The sequence below is a fragment of the Furipterus horrens genome, unplaced genomic scaffold, assembly GCF_987537825.1.
Source record: "Furipterus horrens unplaced genomic scaffold, mFurHor1.1.pri manual_scaffold_5, whole genome shotgun sequence".
Taxonomy (NCBI): Eukaryota; Metazoa; Chordata; class Mammalia; order Chiroptera; family Furipteridae; genus Furipterus; species Furipterus horrens.
The window spans coordinates 142,147,815-142,170,144 of NW_028327175.1; the positions used below are offsets into that span (position 1 = coordinate 142,147,815).

At 35.8% G+C, this 22,330-nt stretch overlaps 1 protein-coding gene across 1 annotated transcript; it reads right to left on the reverse strand.

The window, feature by feature from the left end:
• Window positions 1-1,064: 1,064 nt before the first annotated feature.
• Window positions 1,065-22,330, reverse strand: LIPN (lipase family member N). Its single transcript, XM_090278006.1, has 11 exons — window positions 22,209-22,330; window positions 18,869-18,945; window positions 17,524-17,639; window positions 16,811-16,928; window positions 13,635-13,833; window positions 11,886-11,995; window positions 9,287-9,423; window positions 7,402-7,548; window positions 5,907-5,978; window positions 5,288-5,359; window positions 1,065-2,435 (listed from the first exon to the last, which is right to left on the reverse strand). Exons 3-11 carry the CDS (start codon window positions 17,629-17,631, stop codon window positions 2,202-2,204), a joined length of 1,197 nt encoding a protein of 398 aa, XP_090134132.1. The 5' UTR covers window positions 17,632-17,639; window positions 18,869-18,945; window positions 22,209-22,330; the 3' UTR covers window positions 1,065-2,201.

A 22,330-nucleotide genomic window follows, 5' to 3' on the forward strand; every position in this document is an offset into this window, starting at 1 on the left:
CCGCACGTAATTACTACTTTGTTGTTGTTATGGTGAGAACATTGGAGCTCTACTCTCATAGCGACTTTCAAGTCCTCAATACAGTAGTGTTAACTATGGTCACCATGTTGTACATTAGATCTCCAGAACTTACTCATCTTATCACTGAGAGTTTGTCTTTAACCAACGTTTCTCCACTCCCCCACCTCTAATTTCCTGGTAACACCATTGTACTCTCTGTTTCTATGAGTTTCATGTTTTTAGATTCCATGTATAAGTGAGATTATACAGTATTGGTGTTTTTCTGTCTGACATTTCACTTGGCATGATGTCTTCAAGGTCCATCCATGCTGTTGCAAATTACAGGATTTCCTTCATTTTTTATGGCTGAAAATTATATATATGTGCATATATATGCACATATGTATACATTTCTGTGTCTTGACTACTGTGAATAATGTTTCAATAGACATGATGGTGCAGATGTCTTTTCAAAATAATAACTTCATTTCTTTTGGATATATACTGCTGGATCATATAGTAGTTCTATCCACTCATCTCAATTTGATGGTTAGAAAAAAAAATTGATGGCTAGAGTTTGAAAAAAGATATTTTCCCATCTTCTGCCTTAATTTTCCAAGTAATTTTGGTCTAGGTTAATACAAATATGACCATTGTTCTTTATACAACATCTAAACATATTTATACAGGTATATGCTAAAGTGTGAATTTGGCGATATCAAACTTCCTGCGTTAAAATCATGACTCCTTCACTTGTGTAGTCTTAGGCATATTTGGCTTTTATGCCTCATTTTTCTCTGTTCTTCAATGTTCTCATTTGTAAAATAAAAATTACCATAGGATTGTCTCAAAGAACCATAAGTTTCAAATGAGATATTTCATGTAAAATTCTTAGAAAACAACAACAACAACAATAAACCAAGTTATTACTCAGATCTATGACAGTAAATATATTTGCTACCGTACACGGAGCTAAAGTATAAAAAGTACTGGTATGATAAGAGTGGGGCATTGTTTGCTTCTATACTTCTTAGTTTATTAATTTAAAGCAAAGAACCTTCAAGTTTTTAGAAAATACTTTTTATTGAAATATAACATATTAACAGAAAAAATGCACATATTATAAATATATAGCTTGAACTGATGCTAAAACTCTATGCTGCTTTTGGAACTCTACTAAATTCTAGAAGTCAATGTTTGGTATCATTTGGAGACTGAAACAAAGCAAGATCTTGAATATTCTAAGTACCTCCCCTGCTGGTTCTAAATTATGTTTTCCAGGGAGTGCTTTAAATGTTACTTAGGTACAAAGGCAGTAGTGTAAGTTCTGCTTTGATGATGAAGACATAATAGTTGACCAGTTGAGTTTATATTTAGAGTAAAACAAGAGAGAATTATTCCTCATATATTGTAAATTAAAACTATTTCCTACTGTTAATAAGCTTTAGTACACTATTATCAAGAAACTTTATTAATTTTACCTTGTTTTTAAGATCATCACCTATAGTGTGTATGGTTTACAATTAATAATTTAGTTTATCCTAGACATTCCCAATTTTGTCTCTCTTTTTTTTCTCTCTAGCTTTTAACAGTAAAACAAGCTCCTGGAATACTTAAATTCTGTTAGTTTTTTATTCTGCTGTTTTCTTTCATGCTTGAAATGGACCAGGTTTTATTTCATGGTTTGCATATAGATGACCATAATGACTACAGCACTAAATATGACTTCAAGTAAGGCTGCAGGATCCAGCCACCCAGAATATATTCCCAAATAGCTGCCTTGAGAAGTTCTTGTTCTCTAGGCCAGCACTCCTATGCTTAGTTCAACTTTTGAAAAAGTTGAGGATCAGGTATCATTTTCATGAAGCCACTGCCTGTACTTGATATCGGAAAGAAAAAGCCTCTTTTAACTCCTCTCTCAAGTATACATTTAGCAAAGATAAGCTTACTAGATCTTCCTGAATGAAAAAGAGGGCCTAATTCTGACTAAAGGGAAAAGATCCTGAGATTTCAGGGGTGGACATTTCTTAGAGACAGAGCAGCACAATTGAAATAATTCCCCTTTGAGACTCTGATAAGGGAACATGAGAAACATCAACAAGGTGGAGGATGTTGGGGTAGACTACAGTGCTGATTATTATTTTTCCCAAAGCCTCATGGGCTTAGAAGCAATTTTTAACTGAGAAGAAGATATATTGCTGTTAGGAATAGGCCTTCATCAAATCTATGATTTTACTGTACACCCGTTCAGCGGCATTGAGGCCCCAGATGAAATCTATGTGGTTCCAATCTGGAAATAGCTTGAAGTAATGGAGATTCCTGATTTGGGGGAGTATCCTGGCCACATCCTCAAGTGTTGCAAAGACATCATTTCCACCAACCCAAATTGCAGTAGGTACTGTCATGGCAGTCAAGTTATACAGTGGGGGATGACTCTATGGAAGAGAGAGAAAGGGCATTCATGAGAGGAGACTCCTCACAGCAACAACCAAATTCAAATAAGTAGAGGGGCTGCCAAATCAATATCTACCAAGTTCATAGTTCAGCCAGGCATTGAGGGAAATAGGAAGAAAACATACAATGGTCCTTTATCTTCAAGGAGTTTGAAGAAACAAGGTAAGATAACCGAACATACAAAGTAGGGCATGTTAATTACTACAAAACACTCCACAAAGACAATAGAAGTGAAGACAAAGAAGAAGTTATTTCCTACTGGGGGCTTCATGTAAAAAGAAGTCATTTGGAATGACCCTTGAGTGATGGTTGAATTTTGAAAGATAGGGAGGGGGTGGGAGGGCTTCCTAGCAGGCAGGAAGATCATGCATGCTATGGTCAGTAATGGCAAGCTGTCCAATATATACCCAGATAAGAAAACATGTAAAATAAGGTTGGATATATATAGCCAAGGTCTAAATGTCAGGCTAAGGCATCTGGACATGTTTCAGAAGTTTTGGGGACAAAGCAGGGTTGTTTCTCAGAGCTCTGTCTTAGAAGGACTGTATGGGCATCAGTTTGTGGAATGGCTTGAAGAAGGAACAGGTGACAGGTATGTCCAGAAAAAATCTAGACAGGAAGTATGGGTGCTCCACAGAAGGGTATACTTGAAGTTATGGGGATGGCTAAACTCTCCAAGGAAGAGAGAGATGTAAAGAATCTTGGGGTGTGCTGACAGTGGAGAGTGGTGGGGAATAAGAGAGTAGCCAGTGTATAGCACAAAGAGAGTAATCAGAAAGGGAAGAAGAAAAATCAGAGATCATTGTGTTATGAAAGTCCAAGTTAGGGGAGTGGGTTGCAAAGAGATGATAGTAACTTTTTGTTTTTCATAAGGGACAAAAGTTCATTTAAGATAATATAAAGAAGTCAGGGCACATGACTAGGTTGCACGTCAGGTCCCCAGTTGGGGGCGTGAGTGAGAGGCAACCACACAGTGATGTTTTTCTCCCTCTTTTCCCCGCTCTCTAAAAATAAACAAACAAACAAACAAATAAATAAATAATTTTTTTAAAAGGATGATGTAAAGAGCAAGAATGAAGAAGAGATGAGAAGAGATGGGGTCAAGGGCAGAAGACCAAGCTAACTTGGAGAAATAATAGGATCTTTATTTCATGAGAAAGGAAGGGCATAATCAAGAGGACAAAGATGTTTTCAGGTGGATAAGATGAAAGTTAAGCAATTTCATTCATGCAACAAATAAGTATTTAGGGCCCAATGAGTTCCAGGTACTCTGCTAGGTGAGAAAACATGGGTAAGCAAAAGAGAAGGAAGTCCCTACCCTCATGGAGTTTACAAAGGCTAATTCTCTTATTCTTGAAAACATAGAGTGAGCACAGTGATTGTGCTGGAAACTTGAGAGGGCAAACTGAAGAAATAAAGTAATAAAAATGGACTTCACATGATCTAAAATCACAAAGGAAACAGGATCAGCCTGGTATAGATAGGGCTAGCTAATTGTTGATGAATTCTAAAGGCATTTAAACTATCACATACTTATCCTGTTTTATACTTCAATATTAAAATTTTATTTGCCAATTTTACCTCAATAAAGCTGAAAATACAAACTTGATTATAATGGTCTTAACTGCACCTGTGTTATCTTTTGTTCCATTTCCATGTAAACAAACAATGTAAAACATGTTTAATAAAAATAATAGATGAAAATGGACAAATATGAAATTCAAATGAAAGCCTCCTTTATTCTATCATGTTCATTCACTTCACTCCTTCTTTCTTCCGCTCTCTGAAGGTAATCACTTTAACATTTGTTCTTTTCTTTTTCTTTTTTTTCTATCCCTTTTCTCAGCATTTGTGAGTATTCATAGTCTGAATGGCAGGAGAAAACTTCTGTGCGTAATGGAAATGTTCTATATCTTGATTGTGTTATGGTTAGACAAATGAATATATTTGTGAAAGCTCATTGAATTGGATGTGTAAAACTAGTAAATTTTATTGTGTGTAAATAACACTTTTATCAAGCTGATCAATTATAATAATAAAAATATGCATAGTTCTCATCGTGTCTTAAGAGCTAGCAGAATCATTTCTCTAACAATTCAATACATTCCTGAGAAATTGACTGGTCTCACTGACTGTTTTGATGCTCAGCAACAACTTAATTTATCTCTGTTTGCACTAATAAATAGTCTTAAATATGCCAGTTTGGGAAAACATTGAAAAAAATTGAATCTAATGTATTTCATTCATACTGAGAAGCCCAGCCCCCAACATTGGGAAAAGGAATGATGGCAACAAGATTGATTAAAAGTACAGGAGAGCCAAAAGAGCCTCTACATTTTAGTGTGTAAAGTTAGAAGGAAAAAGATGCCTTAAGACTCAACTCTTCATGGTAGTATTCCAATTCTGCTGTTGGTATCAAGAAATGTGTATTCATTTACTTGGTAAATTTTTGTAGATTTTTATGAAACAATTTTAATTTTTATGTACCATTAAAAATTATGTTAAAAAAACACCTCAGTGACATTGGTTATGTGTTGCTATAACTGTAAATAAAAAAAGAAATATTAAAAGTTGTGTAAAAAGCAGTGTAAGAAAATATTGATACATCTACTTAGCTCTGGGTGGAGGGATTATAAATTATTTAATTTCTTAGTATATGCTTCTTTTTTTTCTAGATTTTCTGCAAGGAGTATATATTAAAGTTAGAAAATTTTCAGAAAGTTCTATCAGCGTGAATGCCACCAATTGCCGAGTAGGATTCTTCTCATTCATAAATAATTTCTTATTACAATGTCTCAAAACTATCCTTCTGGGGGCATTCTGAGTAACTCACCTGATTATAGTGATGTATGTTCTCAGTTTCATTTTCCCAGTCATAAGCTCTGAATTCACCAGATTGGTAAAGCTGAAATAAATGTTTTTTTTTAGAAATACAATATTCAGAATAAGAATCATGAATGATAACAGCAAATCTTGAAAAAACAAAAAAACACTGTACACTGGGAAGAAAATAAGGCCTCTGGACCACTAGAAAGATGGAAGGACATTTTACCACTATGGAAAACAAGGTCAACAGAGAGAGAGCAATGATCTCTGTTGGTCTGAAGGAAAAGCTAATGGAAAACCAAAACTCATTAGGGGGAAGTCAAATCTCAGATATTTCTCTCTCTGGAGAAGGCTCAGATTCTTGAGGTTTCCAAGTTTACTTTTTGCTTTAGTTCAGGGCCTGTGTTACAAGCTCTGGTTTAAGATGGGGATCACTTAAGTTACCTACTTGGTATGCCCCATACCTTGTCTTTTCTCTTTAAATCCAGGGGGATCAAACCATGAAGATGGTGACAAGTACAAAATGAAAGCCAGCTTCTAAGCTCCCTAGAGAAGGCTTGTTAACTCTGTCCTTTCACATATAATGAAAACAAGGATTGAATGGTTGTCCATGACAAAGACACTACCTGTTTTATGTGCAGGATGTTCTGTATTGATGACCCTGTGGGAGCATGTGACATATACACATCAATCCGACTCTGAAGGGAAATAAACTACATGTTACAGAAAGAATCACCCAAAGAAATAAACGATGCTTTTCAGAAACAGAAAATAATTCTGCTAAACATTAGAAACAAATACTGGGGTTCTGAAAATAGCGAGGCAAATCATCTAGATAAATCTGAATTTATGGCAGACACTTGGACATGAGTGAATTGTGGGCTGACCAGGGGCATAGGTTGCTTGAAAGCAAGGCTGCACCAGTTCTGAAACTATAACATAATTTGCTTATTTTGAAGTAGAAGAAGCAAGGATAGACTTCATGGAAGAAAAGTGTTATGTGCAAGTGGAGGTGGCCCTGTGTGCATGTGCATGGACATGTTCTGTCACAGATCAGTACATCAAAAAACCTGGATTTCAGGATCTAACACTGTTAATGATAATCTTTGTGACTTTGGGAAAGTTATTTAACATGTCTGAGTTTCTGTATCTACACCTATTAAATGAAGATACTAAAAATTATGCTACCAATTTGGTAGGCCCTTGTGAGAATAAAATAAAGATTGTAAAAGAAAAGCTAATAAGTATTTATTTCTATGTGCACTGTACTTCAATCTTTGTAAACATTATTGAGATTAAGTTATAGAGATCTAATAGTAATCATAATTTTATACCTCAGAATATAATAAAACTAATGAAGGTAACTATTAAATTCTTTATTTTGAATAAGTAATCTTTGAACAATGCTTCCTAATGGTTTTTAGAATAACACAATTTAGCTTCTTAAAGAATAGAAGAAGAAGGGGCTGGCAGAGAACAGTTTGGGACTAGCTGCACTGACACAGCTCATTTGGTTGCCATTTGGAATATGACAGAGATAACTATCCAATCACACTCCTCTGCAAATGTCTCTCCTCCTCCTCTTCCTCATAGTCTCAATAAAAGGAAACAAAGAGTTGATGAAACAGGACTGCTGCTTCTTCAAAGAAGAGGGATTTCATCTCCATTCCATTCTGTCTTGTAATTTCTAAGTTAAGTGCTGAGTTTTATTTGAGGCCAAAGTCATCCAACAAGTGAGGGTACACATGAAATAAGTTCAATGCTTGTATGTGCTTCTCTTCTTTTCTGGAATTTTTTTTTTAATGCACTATATTAATTACAAAATCAAACTCACTGTAGTGAGTGTTGGCTGATTGTGAACATGTGAAACTGCTATCCATTGCAGAACATTCATTTCCCTAAACTTGACCAGGGATGGAAGGATGAAGCTGCCTATTTATTTTCTTTTCCAGTCTTCACATTCATGGTCCATTGAATTCCTAGTTTATGCATAGCAAATCTCTGCCTTTAAGGGCTTAGAATACCATTTTAATTTATGCAGTGCTATAGATACATTAAAATAAATCAAAGGAAAGTTGGAATTTCTTAAAACATCCAGCAGTCCCATAATATTATACATACCATATTCATATTTTTCTTGTTGAATCCAGCCCATAAGGACAGTATTTCCCTACATAGCACCCATAATATTTTGTTTTTGCAGATTGTGACAAAAGGTGACGTCTTCAATTTATTTCCTAAAAAGAAACCTTTGGTACCAAAAAATCTCTGTAAAAATAAAAAATAATTATTCTTTCAAGAACCATTTCCAGGCTTTTTGACATTCTCATTATCCTGGGAATAAAGATTCTCAGGGATCTATCTGTATTTGTTGAGCAGTCAAGGAGACCAAGTCATTCTGGCAAAGTAACTACTTATAAATACATCTGCACCCAGGCAAGATCATCACCAGACATAATTTACAAAAATTTGCTTCTTCAAGGTGAAGCTTTCCTGTGTTCTGTCATTATATTCTGTAATCAACTTCATTTAAAATTTCTCAGTAATTGGCAAGAAAGGTAGGACAGTTTCTCCTTAAGGTTAAATGTTGCCTTGAATAGGAACGAAAAGCAGGGTTTTCCTTATTACCCATGTGAGCATTGTTTTTCTAGCAGTGTCCTGAATTAGCTAGCTCCTATGCTGAAAAGTAGAAAACGGTGCACCAAAAAGAGGGTGTCACTGGACAGGAAAAAAGAATTGATGTCATGGGAGGCAGCATAGTAAAACTTCTAGGGCTTGGGAAATTGACCTTGGGTGTGGAATCTGATGAAAGAATTGGAGCTTCTGCAAACAACAGGAATCATGAAGTGGTGGGAGGGGTCAGGCAATGGGACTTAAAGCAGCAGGAAATTTGAAAGCAGAGGATGGGAAGCAGACAAGCCAAGGACAACATTTGCCTCAGACCCAATCTTTGTAGGCAAAGCTGTACATATGCAAAACTGGTGTGTTTAGAGAGAATGTGTCTATCTCAATTTAATTTAACTACTTTGTCTGCTCAACTCTGACCAAATGTAGAAAACACTGATATAAACACACTTTAAAATAGAACTATCAACTGCACAAAAGGGAAGTTACATCACTTGAGCTCGTCATAAACAATACAATCAAACTATTATCAAACCAATTATTAGGCCCAATGGAAATTCTTCCTTGTCTTAGCTCACAAATAATTTAGTTTCTCATTTCCACTACTCCACCCTAAACCAGGGCCTCATTTTATTATGAATTACTGATACACTAATTGGTCTCCTTGACTTCACTTTGGCCAAAATTTATTTTATCCTTCTCCCTAAATTTAAGGTACAATATTGGTAAAAATACCATGTTCATTGTGTCAATGACCTTTTTAACGAAACAAAAAGCAAACAGAAAAATAATCTTAATGGATAAAATTCTAAATTCATGATTAGAAATCAAACTGCTTTTCAAATTGTTGGAAAATAACTGATAAATATTTTAATAAATCGAGCTGTAAAACATTTAGGCTTTAAAATAATAGCTTTAGTGAATTAGAACAAGCTCCCATATGGAAAGGGTTATATTATTCAGGTTTATTTATATCAAAGTCAGGGGCATCAGTGATCATATGAAACTAGAAAAATGTTTTCTGTTTGGACATTGTGAGTTCATTCATCTGCCCGGTGGAACAAGAATGGAACAAGAAAACTTATAAATGGACTTTAAACTGACATAGCACTGAGCTCAGCTAGAAATTCTGGTATTAAATATATAGTCAGGTCTGCTAATGACTGAGTATAATAAAGTGTATAGGAGAACTGCAGATACTGTGGTACAGACATGAACACACATGGACACACACACATAAATAAGCACCGGGTTGCAGAGACTGGTTTCCACAGATTTCATCTAAACTTCCTATTTTTACTTCATAACAGATTTAAAAATAATAAGGATCCAAGACCCAAAATGAGACCTTGGATACATTTTGGTGAAAGGGAGATCCTACCTTGATGGTAGAACTTGGAAGTAGAAAAAACCCAGTAAAAATGCTCTTGGGATATTTGAATGAGACCACAGGACCCAAGGCAAAATTCATTTTGATTCTTTGTGCCACCTCAGGCATGGTGGAAAAGGCTACAAACCCTGAGAGAATAGGAAACAACAAAATCTTGTAAAAATGAGACATGCACAATGTTTCTACTAACAAAAGTAGGACTCTATTATTTTTATCCTTCTGTTGCAGTGATCTTGGGAATGAATTGAGAGACTCTTCTGAGTTATTCTGTAAATACAATCTGCCTTCAGTCCTCTCTGCACTCGTCTCTGTTTTTAAAATTTATTTTGTTTTTTAAAATCCTGGACAACTTAACTTGCTTGGGGAAAGTGAGGGAGTGAAGGATAAGCTGCTGAAGCAACTACTGCCAAGTGAACTATGGATAATCTCATTTTCAAAGCATGGGGTTAAGTGCTGGCAATATTGTCATTTTACCCCCTGACTCTGAGTTGCCAGAATGAGTCCCAGAACCTTCAGAAGTAAAGAATCGGTTCATGGGAGGTGACTCAGGTCTTTCTGCAGTATCATCGAGTTATTCCAGTTTTTCTTTCTCACAAAAGGATGAGATCTCATTGCTCCTAGTGCTTCACCAGATGCTTACCAACCCTCCGGAATACTTTCCTGCTTCCAAGAGGGAAGGGGATTTACCTCAGTCCATCGTGATCCCAGGAAGAACCAGGTGTCTCCATTTGCTCTGATCTTTAAGCAATAGCATTGCACCCATTGCTAGCTAGCTCTGTGAGGATGTGGGTGGAGATCAGCTCCACACAGAAGCTTTGTGGAGTTTCTGTGTATTTGATTCTCCAAGGTGCCTTCCTGGGTGTGTGTGTGTGTGTGTGTGTGTGTGTGTGTGTGTTGTGTGTCTGCGTGTGCGCACGCACGCTCACTCACATGTATGTGGGTGGTCATAGCAGAAACTTTTTTTTCCTCCCTGAAATTCTTATTGAAAAAAAAAAAAAAAAAAGAGAGCTTTTTATCAATTGACTGAACAATTGATACGAGACTCTGAAACAGACATAATACTTCCCTCTAGAAGATCTCTGTGAGTTTTTGGTGGTCATGCAGACTGGGGAGCCTTAGTACCACTTAGTGAGCTGGGGCCTGGGTAGCTAAGTGTCCTGCAAAGAATGGGTCTTTCCCACAAAACAAGAATTGCCCTGCTCAGTATGCAAATAATGCTCACTAAAATTTTTTATGCCCTAAATGCAATGCAGAGCACTGATGATTGAAATTTCTGTTTTCTTTGCAGAGCAGATATAAGAGCCTATCTAAGTCTTACCTGCTTTTCTAGGCCACACTCAAGTCATTCCTTCCTGCTCCAGTCAATGCCCAAACACCTCATGGGTAAAGTCAAACTGACCTGGTTTGAATCTGCATTCTTTCTGTCTTTTATGTGCAAAGAGGCCTTGAGCAATCCACTTAATTTCTTTGAATTTATGTTTCCTCTTCTGTGAGATAGAAATAATAGTAGGATTGTTCTGAAACTTAAAGAGAGTATTATGGGAAAGTTCCTTAACATAGGACCCTAAACCTAGTAAATGTTTGATAAGTGTTAGCTATGATAGTATAATTATTTGCCTGTTAGTGGCAATCCTTTGAGGAGAGGTGACTCCTATTAGTTCTTTGATATCCTTATAGAATATGCTCTCTGATGTTCACTGCCTATTCCAAGCTTGTAAGCTGCCAATCAGTATAAAGCACTAATAAACATATATTTGCTGTTGATGATGCTGGTAATAATGAGACTACTGTAAGAATGCTTATTGTCTCTTGCACAGTTTCACCCATACTTAAGTAATTTTCATATAACTAAATCCCTTAAAACTGGAAACTTCAGTGGAAGATCACTAATAAATTAACATTTTAAATAGTATGGATCTTTACATTTTTATTTGGAGCTAGATTATTGATACCTTTCCCCCCAAAAGATCTAGGTGATCATTAAGAAGTATGTTTTCAAAGAACAGGGTCTTGGTCTTAAAATTTTTTTTTACGTAGTTCTTACATTTAATTGCTATTCCATAATATTAAGTTGCACACTAAATAGAGAAGCCCAGTTGATTTATTATAGTAAGCTTTTGTGTTCCAACTCAAAACAATGTGATCATATCTTTTCAAATTGTTCAAATATAAATATAAACTCCTCCCTTTTACTTATTTATTTTAAAATTGCATGTGGGTTGTGAGGAAGCTATGATTAATGTGTTCCTATATTCTTCAAGGATTATCTTATGTCATTAGGCTTTACTTTTTCAGCTCAGAGGGAGCCTAGAAACTTACTCTTTGGATACTTCTTTGGATTTTGGGCACATGATATTCTGGGAAATTGCATCACTATTACAAATGTGTTGTGTTCAGAAATGGGGGAAAGATTTGGCCTCCATACAGTCTCTGAAATTCAGGTTTGTAGCCACCTAGGCACTAGAGTTATGTGCTAAGCACAGGACAGAGCATTAAGGAGGACACTATTAATGCTAGTAACTCTGATCCAATTTAAAGGTGAACTCTTATAAGACTGAGCCTTGTAAGACATTGACTCTTATCAACATACCAATTGTAGTGCCAAGTGAATGTCCAATAAAATACAACTTCTCCTGCCCAGTTTTATGTACAATGAAGTCTATTATTCTTGGGAGATCATATTTGGCCATTTCATCGAAACTGAAAAATAAAACAGTGGCTTATAAATACAACTAAGTTTAAAATCAGAGTATTTGTTCACTTATTTTTAAACATAGAATTCTGTACTGTCCACTTATTTGGTGTACATGTCATTATTTATCCAATTATATGTAGGCTATTGTAGCTTTTGTATACTGCATTCATGTGGGTCACTTTCTAATAACAGAAATGATTTCAAGACTTGTGTATACTATCTGAAGTTTAGTCTTATCATTCCTCCTCTTTATTCCCTTCCATTGTGTTTCTTTCACTTTTCTTTCCCCATCTAGTTTGCGTGCCTCTACTTCAGACTCCCCCTGACCCAGGGACTTGAGACTCTTAAGGCCATATTAATACACTACTTTGGAAACAGAACTGGTTGTAAATCATGATTCTAGCATGTACTAGCTAAATAACTTTTGATTAGTTACTTAAATGCTCTAAGCTTAAGCTTTCTTATCTGTGAAATGAATGTGGTAACACCTGTCATGTATCAGGGATGCTATAAGTGTTGAATACTATTAAAGAAATGACTCTGGATCCTTGTAGGCACTCAGTTAGATGTCGCTAGTATTAATATTTCTGTCCATATAAAGGAATATGTATTCAACATATACCAAAATCTTATAATATCAGTGCAGCCAGCATTAATACAGGAGAACAATTAATACATAATATTTAGTGGAGTCAGATACCCCATGAGTTAGAGGACTGTTTATTAAAACAACATGTGAGGAAATCCCTAGATTGATATTCTCAATTATGAAAATTGTGATGCCTTACATAAATAAGATCCAAGCTCCCTGCCAAAGACTAGTGACACAAAATATTTCCTGATGCGTGCCACAGGGCCCCAAAGCTCTGACTCCAACAATTTATTCTACCCTTCCTTTCTTTTCTACCTGTCAATGGGTTCTAAGTATTTCATTAATGTGGTAGGAACGTCCACTCTGTTCTAGCAGCACACTTGTATATGAAGAGGGACCTGAGGCCTGGGAAGGGAAGCCTACTGTGGGCATCAGCCAGCCCCCTGATGACAGCAGAAAACCCTTTTACTAAAAGAAGCAGTCAGCATATCAAAAGATTCTTCTCTATGGCCCACTAACAAGGTTTTAAAGACATAAAATTGGAGTTTTTCTGAAAACAGTATTCTATACAGTTCAACCACAGTTTCTCTAAGTAAAAAATAGTTCTGATTCACATTATTCCAAAATTGATTGGCTGTCCAAGAGAAAAGACTTGCATTAGCAGCACCGGAATGAATATTGAGAAGGCAGCGGCTTTGTTCACTCTTGAATGCTCAAGGCCTAGAACAGTGCATACAGTAGACAATAACTATTGAGTGAGTGCATACATTGGTCATAAGAATTTCCTGAGCTGTTCCTTTGGACATACTTTAAATATATAACATTGGATAGAATTTGGTGTTAAAATAATCTTGATAAAATGATATAATTTGCCTATGTGAAAATCAGTGGAAATCAAAGCTTCTTGGTCTTTCTGTCCTTTGAGATGTTAGTAAGAACTACAAGGAACTGTGACTTCAAATATCATAGATTGTTATTAACACCATACACAATATTATATTCAAAGAAATTGTCTTCAACTTTCTTTTTGATTTTTCTTAGATACACTTTACCTAAAGGCCCAGAATTTCTCTTCAGTCACTGACAGTGTTTTGTGTCTTCTTGACCAAGTGTTCCCCCGACTGTTCCCCAACCAGACATCGTAACCTGCATCTGCTAGAATGAATCCAAGGCTTCCATTGGCAAAATTCTCAAGCCAAGAGGCACCGTCTGCAAACAGGGCATGCTGCATGTAAACAACTGGCCGTGGTCCTGGGTGAGGGAGAAAAAGAGAGAGAGGAAGCTAGATAGATAGTGAGAAAATAATTTATGACAAATAGGGAATTTCAGGAACATGACAGAAATGCACACACACACACACACACACACACACATATCCCACACCAGAAAGAGTCAAAACCCAAAATGGCATTCACTTTTTCCCTGTCATTAGCATACAACTTTATAATCACATAGTTCTTGAGCACATAAGTTGTACCTGGTGTTATAACAACTGACTGACATGCAAGAGCTTATTAAATTCTTACAATAACTCTATAGAGTGGCTACTCTTTTGAGGACCTTTATTTCAGAGATGTGGAAACCAAGACTTAAGGTAATTAAGTAATTTTCCTAAGGGGTAACCCAGCTAACAAGGTACAAAGCCAGGACTCAAGCCCAGTTCTGTTTCACGCCAAACATGTGCTTGTAACTGCTCTGCTCCAACTTTTCATATTTACCTATCTTCTGGGTTTGGCTTACAAAAACATGAAAGTGATCATGTTTTATGAAATTCTATGCCTTTTCCAGTCCTTCCTCCAGGGGGAGAGGGGTGTGTATAAATGGACAATCACTAATTTCTCACCAAGCTTCTAACCAAACCCCCAGCTTCTACCCACTGGAGAGCATTTGAAAGCTATAATAGTAAAATCAGCTCCACATTCCTCTGCCAACTCTCAAGTTCCCAATGGAGACAGGGTTCATTCAGGGAGATGAAAAGAACCAGGTTGAAATGTTCCCAGAAGGCACCACAATTTAATTGTTAAGAGGATAGGCTCTGGAGTCAAGCTACTTGGGTTGGATCCTGGTTCTGTCACTGCTTCATAATCTGTTGGCCTCAGTTTCATGACCTGTAAAATAACTATTAATGATATTGGCTTTGTGGGGTTGCTGGGAAGTTTAACTGATTTAAATTAATATAAAACTTTTGGAACAATATATCTAATAAGTGACTTTTAATTCCAAATCTTCCCAAATTCTCCCTCCTGAAGCAAAACCTTTTCTTGAAAAAGTTTTCTTCTTTTGTATTTCACAGTCCACTCTCCCCAATGCCTGAAGGAGATTTAGTTGCCAGAGTGTTACCAGATTTAGCAAACAAACAAATGAACATAAATAAAAAGAACCAGGAAGCCCTATTAAATTTGAATTTCAGGTAAACAATGAATAATTTTTTTTGTCTAAGTACTATATCCTCAACTGGAACATATACAAAAAACTTGTTTGTTGTTCATCTGAAATTCAACTTTAACTGAGTATCTCGTTTTGTTACATAATTCTACCAACATCACACCTCCCACCACTTCTTTCTGAAAGAGACAATGTCAAACAACATGATTATAGCTGCCTCTAAATGTAGATGGTGGGGGACATGATGTAGTGATCATGGTAAATAGTTTGCCACTGAGGCTTTGCAGAGATTTTGCTTACTCTCTTTTTCCACCTCAGAGACTTTGCAGTTAGATATCCTCCTTTAAAGACCATAATTCCTCTGCTTGTGCTTGGCTGGCTTCTTATTCTAGAAAGAGGCCATATTAACACCATGCTTTTTCATTCCACAAACCATTGCTCCCTCAGGTCAAAGCATGAGTGAATGTTATAATTTTCTTTCCTTAAAAAAGTTTCAAACTTCAATCATTTAAGTTGAATTTTTATCCTGAAGAGGGAGGCCTATTGATTGTAGTGGGGGTCAGAGAGGCTTTTTTGGAGTACCCCACATCCAATTTCATACAACCCAGTAAGTCCTTTTCCAACAATGAGGAAATCCACTTTCTTGGAATACAGCAATTTATCACATAAGAAATTAATAACAAGCTAACAAAATGTAGGCTCTACATTTGTATTTACACCATAACAAGCCAGACTGGTTATGGTCAGCAAGATCAGTCTTGCTCTTTGTATTTTTAGGTTCTTGGCAGTCTTTGGAGAATTGGAAAAGAACGAGACTCCTATTAACCATTTAAAGACTAGTGTAAAATTGATTCCCACACTTTGAAAGTCCCTGTTTGGAGTTTCTCTTTCCTCCCTCTGTGTGTTTCCATAAATGTATGAAAAAAATGCTCAACATCATTAATCATCAGATAAAAGCAAATTAAAACCTCAGTGAGATATCACCTTACATGTGTCAGAATTGCTACCATCAATAAATCAACAGACAACAAGTACTGACGAGGATGTGGAAAAAGGGAACCCTAGTGCACTGCTGGTGGGAATGCAGATTGCTGCAGATTGTGGAAAACAATATAGAGTATCCTTAAAAAATTAAAGATGGAACTACCTTTGGACCCAGCAATTCCACTTGTAGGAATATACCCCAATGATACTGAAACACCAGTACAAAAAATATATGCACCTATATATTTATGACAGCATTATTTACAATAGCCAAGATTTGGAAACAGCTTAAGTGCCTATCAGTGGATGAATGAATTAGAAAGCTGTGGTACATTTACATAATGGAATACTATGCAGTAGTCAAAAAGAAGAAACTCTTACGTATTGCAACAGCATGGATGGACCTGGAGAAAATTATGCTAAGTGAATTAAGCCAGTCAATGAAAGAAAAATACCACATGATTTCACTTATATGTGGAATCTGAAGAACAAAATAAACTAACAAACAAGATAGTAACAGAAGGTTAGATATATAGAGCAGACTGACAGCTGTTGGAAGCGGGGAACAGGATGAAGGGTGGCGAAGCCATCAACCAAAGAACATTTATACAACCCATGAGCATGAACAACAATGTGGGGATTGACTTTGGGTGAGGAGAGGGTGAGCCTGGGTGAGGGAGGGGAAGGGAAGAAAAATGCGACAACTGCAACAGCTTAAACAATAACAAATTAAAAAAAATTAAAATAGACTAATGTAAAATTCAAACAAATTTTGATAAATCAGTCACTCTAAAAGAAAATCCAGATCTAAATTTTAGTCATGTGCAGTCCTTCTTACCAGGAGAGACACACTTTGTACCTGTGTTCCTGGTAGCTCTTCGCCCATGGGGAATTCTGTTGATGCTGAGGATGTACCCATCTTGAGTGACAACTTCATACTCTTCACTGGGGTAGCCATTATAGGTGATGATTTCACTCTGCCCAGTGAAAAGATAGCATTAGCTAAAGACCTTCTTTAAATATTATCAATAAAAACTAGAACAAAGCATCTGATATATGTTTATTGGGGTAAATTATCTGTAATCTGTAGACCCAGGTAACTGTAAAATTAATTTATTACATAAAGCCTTGATTAAAAAAATGAGTAGAATATTAGAAAATGTCTACTATTGGCATTTTTTGGGGAGGATAATATTTAGCATTGACTCATTCTGTTGATAAAACTATATCCTCAAGTCAATTGTCTTTTGAGATCTCTTTTAGTTTAAAGATAACAAAATCATAACTCAGTAAATGACAATCATAAATATCCAGATGGCTTAAAATATACATTTTTAATATTCTTAAAATATAAATTGTCTATAAAAATACAATTCTGCTTTACATTACTAGAAAGTATTTATTCAGCCAAAAGAACAGATCTACCTAGCTTGACTTTTGGAGAAATGTTAAAAATCACCTGTTTATATCTGTTTTCTTATCAGAGATTTTCAGCTATAACAGGTCCTTTAATAATTTCATAACCCATTAATCTGCTTTATTTGATGTCCTTCAGAATTTTCCATGACTTACAATATTCATCCACACTTCAGGATTTGCTTCATTTTCCAAATTAAAGAATCTATCACCATTTAAAGTTCCACAAATCAAACAAGTTGTTGTTAAAAACAGCCACATCATGGGAATGCCTGGCATAAAACATTTAATAATCACAGATTAATGTCACAGATCAGAGTTGATTAATGATATGACTATAGTACCCTAATAAAAAATTTGACCAACATCCTGAGAAAGCTGAGAAAGTGAGGAAGGGAACAGATAGAGTGAGCTAACTCTGAGTATTATTATACTTTTTTTTCCCCACTAAAAACTACTTTGACATAGTCCAGTTCCGGAAATAAAATGAATTTAGTCTGCATGAAAGCTTATTTTTTGTCTTATTTTAATCACAATTTTTCAATTATTTTAAGTCTTTGCTCACCTGTGAGTTGCCAGAGCATCTAAAGACTCACACCATGGTAAAGCTAAAAGTAGAGGCAGCCTATAGTCTAACCAGGATTCTACCAAACGAATAAGAACTGAAGCTTCCACCAAACAAGCTTATGATAGGTTTCTAGCGATGCCATTATTTCTTATGTGGACACTAGATGGCAAATCTTAAATAAGTGTGCAATCTATACCCTGTGGCATGGCTTACATCATGTCTCTTCAAAGGCAAGACAACATCATCTCAGTGCCCATCATGTGAGAGCTCCAATGGCCTGAGATTAAAGTCCAGCCTTGCTACAAACAAGATTCCTAACCTCGGGCAAGTTATTTTTAGTGGCTTTGTCTCTTGGTTTCCTTGATGGTAGAGTTAAGATAATAATGTTATGGTTATAGGGAAAGATTATAGGGTTAGAGAGAGGATTAAGTGCCATATAAAGCACTAAGTGCAGTGTAATCTCTTTCACTACTTAAGCTAGGAATGAGGAAGAGAATAGTAGCAGAGAGTCTTTGCTGTAACAAATTAATGACTGACTTCTTGAAATTCAGAATTTACTTTTGAAATTAAATAACTTTGCATACATTTGTTATCTGGTTGAAGACAATTTTATATCTGTAAATGTTATATAATCACCAATGTTATATATAATAGCCAATATCTTTTGAATTCTTGGCTTGTGCCAGGCAGTGTTCTAAATGTTTCACATATGTTATTTAAACCTCAAAAAGACCTCCATGAAGTTGGAGGTTTTATCAGTTTCCTCATTTTGTCAATGAGAAAAACAAAGAGTTAGAGAGATTTAAGATCTGCCCAAAGTTACAGAGCCAACAGGTGACAGAACTACAAGAACATAGGCAGCCTCCCTGTAGAGTCCTTACATCTGATTACCATACCCAACTGCCTCCTGGTTCTGATAAATCTTGATCTTACCGTGTTAGGTGAGCTTCCCCTGCTCCGGAGGACTCCTGTGGACTAGGAACTTCTGATCTTTCGCATGTGACATCAGGCTGAAGAATGGGATGCAGTGACAGTTAGAAGCTAGGCAGATAAGAGACAGGCACACCCAGGGCGTCTTCCCAACACACCAAATACTACAATGCACTTGTGAATTGGGAAACAATGGTCTAAATGATGCCAAATAACCAGTTTGTCTGAATCTTTCATGTTTCCACTGAGTGTCTACCACTGTTGGGAGGATTCAGAAATATTTTGAAACCAGTGAGTCATATGGGAAGTAGAATGTATTCAGGATCCTAATATGCAAAATTAGACATAATAATAGCTACCTCCCTAATCCTATGGCATTACTGTGAGGGTTAAATGAAGCAATGTACAGTTGGCTCTTGAACAACATGGGTTTGAAGTGCGTGGGTACACTTATGTGCAACTTTTTTTCAATAAATATTATAAATGTATTTTCCTTATGATTTTCTTAATAACATGTTCTTTTCTCTAGCTTGCTTTATTGTAAGAATATAGTATATAATACCTATAATATGCACAATGTGTTAATTGCCTATGTTATTATTAAGACTTACTGTCAACAGTAGGCTTTTAGTAGCCAAGTCTTTGAGGGAGTCAAGCAATAGATTTTGATGGGGTAAAGGGTCAGTGCCCATAACACCCTTTTGTTTAAGAGTCAACTATATGTGAAGGTGCTGATGTCAACCATCTAGTGCAGTGATTTTCAACTGGTGTGCCACAAGAATTTTTAAAATATGCAATACCTGACTATTTAGTCAGGGGCACTGACCTCTTTTCTTTTAGATTGTCAGATAAAAAAATAACAACAGCCAACACAACAATAGCCATCCGGTGTGACTGTCCTGTTTTAAACCATAACTATATAGGTCATATAATAAAGTTGCATCTGATTGGTCATATCACATTAATAAGGTTGCCTTCTGGTTGGTTAATTTTTAGTACCAGAAATCTTTATGTAGAAGTATAGGCACTTGTTTTTTAAAAAAGTCTCTTTGGAGCAAAAAGGGTAGGTAATTACTATTAGTTTTTGGTAAATCAGTCAAAATTATACCTATTTTCTGTCACATTGGAAAAAATATATATTTTTTGGTGTGCAACAGAATTTTAGTAACTAGTTTACATGTGTCATGAAACAAAAAAAGGTGAAATTGTTGATCTGGTGTGTAAGGATGTGAATGTAACTAAATTAACAAGATGAGCCATCCTGACTCCCAACTCTTGAGTCCAGAAAGAGTTTTGAGCTAGCACTGTGGCAGAGAAAACTGACTCATATATTAAAGGCATTCAACCTGCAGCCAACCTTAGCAGCAACCCCTGTGGGAGCTGGCATACAAACCATTCAGCAGCTGCCTTAAACAAGGTAGAGATGGGGACCTGAGGAGAGTAAAGACAATTTAGCTCTACACTCCACCTGAAATACTAGACAATGGAGGCATAGTGCCTCAATTTTCCACTTCACTTTGATGCGTTTAGAGCCCAAGCAGTAATTAAATCTCTTTTATCGTCCAGCCTGAAGAAGGGTTAAGTTACTACTTAGCATGATACAAGAGTTTTAGTTCTATTAGTTTGGACTCATGCTCAAATCCTTTCAAAAACAAATATATTATCCATATTTGTCCAAATCCTAAGCTCTGTCCAACTTGTGTGAGAAACTTATGCCATTTAAACAAATGTGGAGTGAAAGCAAGCACTCAGCTTGCTAGAATAGGTGGAAAGATAATATACCAGTCCATGCTCAATCTTGGGTGAAAGACTCAACCATTCTTTGCCATGATGGACAGCACACTGGCAGAAGTGTGCGGACTTGCCTGGAATTTCTCATGAAGTATGACTTTAAAAACAACCCCTTCTAACAAAAAACTTCAATGGACTCTGGAGAGTTCTAGAAAGTAGAGTATTATTATTAATATTGATTTGTTGTCATGACTTAATGTGGAAGTAACAATATAGTTAAACTCCTCAGGCTTTTATAGATTGTGTAGACCACCTTAAATCTCAGAAAAATTTCTACATCATTGCCACTTCATATTCCTTCCTCAACTTGAGGATTGTTAAATCATCTGGAGAATTCTTCTAATTCTTTTGTTTGTACAGATACAAAGCCATATCAAATAAATGCAGCTAATTTTTCCACAATGTTTTCATCATTCTTCTTATGTAATCTTGCTATTTCAGTAATTATTTAATATATTAAAATTAATTATAATAAAATGCAATTAAACTTCTTCCTTAACTCTGTGAAATATAAAATGATAGTTGATAATTTCTGGAAGCTCAAATTTTTCCTGCTTTTTTTTTCTTTTTCATAAAGCTAGATGACATTAGAACTGGAAAAAGATGTTGGCTAAAGTATAGATTAAGGGGCAGTTTTTCAGAAGGCCTGCTGTATTTCTGATATCTTGACCCAAGGATCATATCAAGCTTCAGAAAATTATTTAATGATGGTTGCCCATTTGGTTATCAAGATGGCTGAAAAGATGTGGTTGAACATACATCCTTGAACTTGATATCTGTCTGTGAAAATGATTATTATTTTTTTTCCAGTGTTGTAATTCAAAATACATTTGCTATTACACCTCACTTCTATTTGTTTTTTTGGTTGCTTCATTCTCCCCAAAGACTGCCTTTTATTAACATATGACTATATCAAAGGGAGGTATAATTTCCTCTTCAACACTTCAAAGTTAAAAAACATTAAGTATAACCAACAAAATAGACGCTAATAAAAATTTTGGAAAAATAAATAATTTGAAACTTAACACCCTTGAGATTTTGTATGAACAGAACTACAGAATTTGTTGCTAGTTCACTAGATAATTTTATCTATTCATTATGCCTCCTAAAATTAAAACAGGGCTCAGTAAAGCCATAAATGGTGTGTGTGAATATGTGTGTGTGTGTGTATGTAAAATGATTGATTAGCACATGTTGGCTTTAAGAAAGGCACTTTAAATTACATTTAAAATTTTTCTTTTACCCATAAAATAAAATTGTCAATGTTTATGATGTCTCTAAGAAACAATGTTGCTTTTGAGATTACCTATTAGAGGGGAGCATGTTCTCCTTAGTGTTGGTGTCAATGCATCTTTGTTTCAGTCCCACTACACTACACCCATCTTCAAATACAGTATGGCTATGATAAAGAGGTGAAAGAGAGAAATGGCAAATAGAAAATTCTATCCATCATAAATGAGTGAAATATTGAAGGTTTTTGAAAAGAGGCCACGATAAGCTAATTGAATGTCTACCCACCCCAAACCAAATGCTCAAAAGAAAGATCACTTACATTTAAAGAGAAGTTATTACCAAAAGTGTTGGTTATTGCCTTTGATGGCATCCACGACCTGGAGTGGCAAGATCAGGACACTATCGGTGGCAAAGGTCAAAGCTTTGCGAATGAATAGGAAG